Source organism: Psammomys obesus, unplaced genomic scaffold (genome assembly GCF_907164565.1).
Source record: "Psammomys obesus unplaced genomic scaffold, mPsaObe1.curated_primary_1811, whole genome shotgun sequence".
In the NCBI taxonomy this organism is placed as follows: Eukaryota; Metazoa; Chordata; class Mammalia; order Rodentia; family Muridae; genus Psammomys; species Psammomys obesus.
The window spans coordinates 2,925,180-2,930,810 of NW_026585687.1; the positions used below are offsets into that span (position 1 = coordinate 2,925,180).

A 5,631-nucleotide genomic window follows, 5' to 3' on the forward strand; every position below is an offset into this window, starting at 1 on the left:
CCCAGATGCCCCTCAACTGAAGAATGGATGCAGAAACTGTGGTACATCTATACAATGGAGTATTACTCAGCAATGAAAAATAAGGAAATCATGAAATTTGCAGGTAAATGGTGGGACCTGGAAAGGATCATCCTGAGTGAGTTGTCCCAGAAGCAAAAAGACATGCATGGTATATACTCACTCATATAAACATACAATATAAATTAACCCACTAAAATCTGTACATCTAAACAAACTAAGCAAAAGAGAGGACCCTAACTAAAATGTTCAATCCCCATCCTGAAAGGCAAAGAGGATGGACATCAGAAGAAAAAGAAAATAGGAAACAACCTCGGAACCTGCTACAGAGGGCCTCTGAAAGCCAGAAGAAAACAGGAAACAACCTTGGAACCTGCCACAGAGGGCCTCTGAAAGCTTCTGCAGTATAGACTGTCAAAACAGATGCTGAGCCTGATGGCCAACTGATGGGCAGAGTGAATGGAATTTTATGTAAGAAGTGGGAAATAGTAAGAGCTGGAGAGGACAGGAACTCCACAAGCAGAGCAACAGAACAAGATAATTTGAACACAGGGAACTTCCCAGAAAATCATACTCCAACCAAGGACTATTCGTGGAGATAACCTAGAACCCATGCACAGGTGTAGCCCATGGCAGTTCAGTGTCCAAGTGGTTTACATAGTAATGGGAAGAGGGACTGCCTCTGACATAATCTGATTGGCCTGCTCGTTGATCACTTCCCCCTGAGGGGGGAGCAGCCTTACCAGGCCATAGTAGAGGACAATGCAGCCACTTTTGATGAGAACTGATAGACTAAGATCAGAAAGAAGAGGAGAACTAACTTCCCCTATCAGTGGACTTGGGGAGTTACATGCATGCAGAAAGTGGAGGGAGGGTGGGATCGGGAGGGGAGGAGGGAGGGGCTTATGGGGGGATACAAAATGAATAAAGTGTAATTAATAAAAAAAATGCAAACCATCTTCAACATAAAAAAAATTAAACTAAATAATTTTTAAAATAAGACCAGCACCTATCAGATAAAACTACATTTAGAATTTCATTACATATTCACCAGAACTTATAGACACAGTTTTAGGCTACATAAAAAAAAAAAAAAAATCCACATTCACTTTAGATCAAGTCAGGCACTATACACCTAGCCTAGCTGGACTGGTGCCTGGAACTGTCCTCTGAACAGTGATATACTTTATTTTACAGAGAGGCTTAAGGCTTAGAACTTAAGGCATTGATGCAGCTAACTAGTTCTCCTCTATTTTATACACCTAAGAGTTTCGGCTGTCCTCCAAACTGCCACTAGCTTCTCATAGATTTTTTTTTTTAATCTTGGTTTTATGGAGATCTATCTTTTGACCTCCAGTCTCTGTCATATAAGACTAAGTCTTACTTCTGAATCTTTTTGAATACCATCTCTTAGGTCCATGTTCTTACTTAAAATTGTGCCAATGTCTCTGGTGGTTAAGAAAGGAAAAATTAAAAGAGGTTATTGATGAAGTGGCAGCAAAGGTAGAAATATACTCCTAAATAAAATGAAGTAATTAAACTGTTAGCTAAGACACAGCAACTAGGAGCCAAAGCAAATGTTGAAGAACATCAAAAAGTAATGGACAAAGTATAGAAAGCAGTATATTGGAATTCTATGCCAGCTTTCAGTTTCTAACAGTATTCAGACAACTTTAAATGCTATTCTTTAAAATAAAAAAGGGGGCCAGAGAGCAGGTCAAAGTGCTCATTTTTTGCTGTAAATGTGTTTTATGCCAGGAACTCACAGCGGTGGAAGAGAATGGTCAAGAGTGTTCTGACCTCTACACACAGATGGTCACATACTTTCATTCATTCATTTCACTTACTCCCGTGGTACATGTATTCTTTCTCGTTCTCTCTCTCACAATCAATCAATCAACTTAAAAATAAAATAAACCATAGCATCTTAAATTGATTCTAGAATCCATTCTGTTCTTGCATCATGAATTCTAGACACTGAACTCAAATCATCAGACATGGACTGTAACAGCTTTCATGGACTAATCTACTTGGGTAAATGACCATTTCCTGTTTGAGATGCACATATGACCTTACTACCTCCATTTCAGAAGTGTTGGAATTACAGAAATGACGCACCATGCCCAGCAGAAAAATCATACTTACACATCAAACTGAGAGTTGGGAGTGTGACCTAGCATGCATAAGGCTTGGGTTCAATCTATAGTACCACATCACCGTATAAACAAGGTGTCACAGTGCATGTCTTGACACCTTGTTTGTGTAATTCCACCACTGAGGAAGTGAAGGCAGAAGGATCAGAAGGTTAAAGGGATCCTCTGTCAGTCTGTGACACATAACACCCAGTCAAAGAGGAAAGGGGGGGGGGCTACAATTATAGGCACACAACAGTATGCCTCCTTTTAAAAACTATTATTTGAAAGAAACCATTCCCAAGAAAGCTTATGAAAAAAAAACTGCTGAAATGATATCATTCTCTAGATTACAATTCTCTAATAATACAGCAACCATAGATCCCTAAACACTAAAACTCTGAATAACTAGTAGCATTAGGGATGATTTTATATCATTTAAATTATATTAGTATTAATAATAAAAACAAAACCTATAAGGACAAAGGAAACAAGTATGATCTACTTAATAAATCTTCAATTAGTAACATTTCCCTGGCTGTCCTGAAATTTGCTCTGTAGACCAAGCTGGCCTCAAACGCGGATATTCACTTACCTCTGTCTCCCAAGTGCTGGGATTAAGTGTGTGCACCACCACTACCTGGCTCAATTAGTAAGATAAACACAAATGTTCAACTTGCTTTGTAATGTTAGTGCTGATCGTACCTTACCTGGATCAACTAAAGCTTTATTAAATATTTCTTTAAGTTTCCGACTCTTCACATTCCGTCCTTGAGCAAGATTCCTGTACATTTCATACCCTATGATCATAACGCCACCATCTTCTTGCCATCTCTGTAGCATGTAACTTCTCTCCTGAGGACGTTTCACAGTTGCTAATTCAGAGACCTTAAAAAAAAAAAAATAAAGATGTTTAACAGTAGCTATGAAAATCAATGAGTTCTAAATATTCCCATTAAAATATGTATTAGTAATTAAGAATCTTTACATATATGAATCTCATGCTATTGTTTCTATAGGAAACATTATTAAATGTTACCTCAAGCTTTTCATCATCATTTAATCCCTCCTGCCACTTCTCAAATTCATTCATCCAATTCAAAGCAGTGTTAAGAGGACAAACCACTAAAGCTGTACTGAAGTCCAATCTGTCACACAAAAGAACTGTGTGAAGAAAACTGACCACCTACAAGAAAGTAAATAAAGTTACATTTTCATTTAAATATCCACAAAAAAGTTTTTAAAAATTTAGTTGTTATGACTTAATAGTTTTCTTTGAACAATAAGCCAGCCAACCAAGCAAGGTCATAATTTCCAACCCATATAAAATACAAATAAAGAAAATATAATATTAAACCCAGCCCTAAAAATGAAGCAGTTTTAATACCCATAGACTATTAAAAACTGAAAAATAAGTTAAATTCATCATGTGTCCTTGAAGTTGCAGGTAGTCAAACCTACAACCACACTGTTTCAACTATATCAGCAACTTTATAGAAACATCACATATTTCTTGTAATGCTATCAGGAGTGTTTGTTTTTTTTAATTTTTTTTCTTTTATTTCAGATAACAATATACTTGTATCATTTCCTCCTTCCCTTTCTTCGTTCCAAAGTTTCACATATATGTCTCCTTGCTCTCTTTCTAATTCATGGCCTCTTTTTAATTGTTCTTATACACACATATGTATGTACGTATACAAAAACCACCTCTCTAACTCTCAGTCCTCCTGAGAAATCACACAGTATCAGAAAGTACATTTTTTACATTATATTCTCCACGACAATATTTAACACTGGAGAAGGAATCTTGTTCTTACTGCTTTATCTCCACAACCTGCCTGAAACACAACAGAATCAACATACATGCAAAAATGCACAGGTTTATTTCCTAGAGCACTCACCTGCAAGGTCTTGCCAAGGCCCATGCAGTGGGCAAGAATACACCCTGAACCTGGAGATTTCTTTGTCTTTTTCACAGACTCACAGCAGCAATCCCACATAAACTGAACACCTAAGAATGAGAAACCAAAATGTCCAAGAAACAGCGGAGTTTTGTTTTGTTTTTTTAAGACTCATTTTCTGAGTATGAATATACACCCTTTAAGTGCTGGGAATTGAACCAAGGTTCCCTGAAGGAGCAACAAGTACTCTTAGCCATTGAGCCATTTCTGCAGCACCCAATAAACAACATTCAAAAAACACTTGGAGCTAAAGAGATTCTTAAATGAATTAGAATTGTTTATTCTGCTAAAGTAAATCAGAAATAAAACGCAGCAGACAATACAAAGATGTCTGCTCAGTTATTTTTCTATACCTTAGGACAGCATAGAGGCAGAATACTTTAAAATAGAAACTTTAACCAAAGAGGCCACAGCTTCCTATTATTCAATACACTTTTAGATTTATTGAACCAAGCAGAAATCCTGAGAGAAAAGTATTTGTCCAGGAGTAGAAACTCAGCAATAAATAAATGTGGTTGGTAATCCAATAAGTAGAAACTGTTAAATTTCCCTTATGCACCACTTCATATATACTAATCAGTTCTTTACGAATACAGTAGTAGAGTGCACAAGGTTGAGTAACTTAGTAATGCTGTACGTAGGAAAATCACTTATTTGCAAATGTTGAAAGGGCATTTCCCAAAGAAAGCTTTTGGTTAACTGTGCTTTTTCCTAACTGCTCTAGCCAAGCATTATGTACTAGGACTCCACTTGTACCACTGCCCTCTTTCCTCTTTAAAACACTAAGTTTGCAGTCACACAAACATGTTCTTCCTTACTTCCTTCTGAGACATGTAGCAGCTAGAATCGTATTATTTTTGTTTGACCAAGTATCTCCAGTGGTTGGCAAAATGCTAGGCAAACAGAAGAAAACAAAATATATGTAAAATTTAGCTAAAAGTGACTCAATCATTTAATATCTTCTTACCATCTACTTGATGGGGTTTCAATTTTATAACCATGTTTCTATGAACCTGCACTAAAGGTTCTTTGGTTTCTTCATCTTCATCTAAAACCAATTTGGTTGTTATTGGACACTTGGTAGGTGAAGCATCCTCAATTTCTATTACCTACAAAAAAGGAGGTGTTATAGTTAAGCTCATAGAAATCTTTCAAGCAATGGTGGAATATCAATATTACTAAGGTAGATTTTCCAAATCTACCAAATCACATAATCACCTATTCCCACAAAACACACCCAATGAGAAGGTCCAGGTTTCTGTCTTCTAGAGGAAAAACCCTTATGTAGACTTGAAATCAGTACAGTAACATCAGTAATTAGTTTAATACCTTTTACCCAAGATATCGCCACAGAGTTGTATTACATAGAATTTTGAGTATATATCTCTCACAGTCAGTGTAGTAGTTGCTGTCCAAGCATGTGGACCTCAGTTCAATCCCCAGAATGCACGAAAGGATGGAAAAACAGGTGGAAGGAAGGAAGGAAGGAAGGAAGGAAGGAAGGAAGGAAGGAAGGA

At 36.9% G+C, this 5,631-nt stretch overlaps 1 protein-coding gene across 3 annotated transcripts in view; it reads right to left on the reverse strand.

The window, feature by feature from the left end:
• Positions 1 to 5,631, reverse strand: part of Atrx (ATRX chromatin remodeler) — a 157,812-nt gene that overhangs the window by 57,085 nt on the left and 95,096 nt on the right. For all 3 annotated transcript variants that reach the window (XM_055592594.1, XM_055592586.1, XM_055592578.1), the window contains 4 exons: positions 5,082 to 5,223; positions 4,055 to 4,164; positions 3,190 to 3,336; positions 2,861 to 3,038 (listed from right to left, as the gene is read on the reverse strand). In XM_055592594.1, the coding sequence (XP_055448569.1) occupies positions 2,861 to 3,038; positions 3,190 to 3,336; positions 4,055 to 4,164; positions 5,082 to 5,223 (577 nt within the window). The remainder of the gene's footprint in view (positions 1 to 2,860; positions 3,039 to 3,189; positions 3,337 to 4,054; positions 4,165 to 5,081; positions 5,224 to 5,631) is intronic.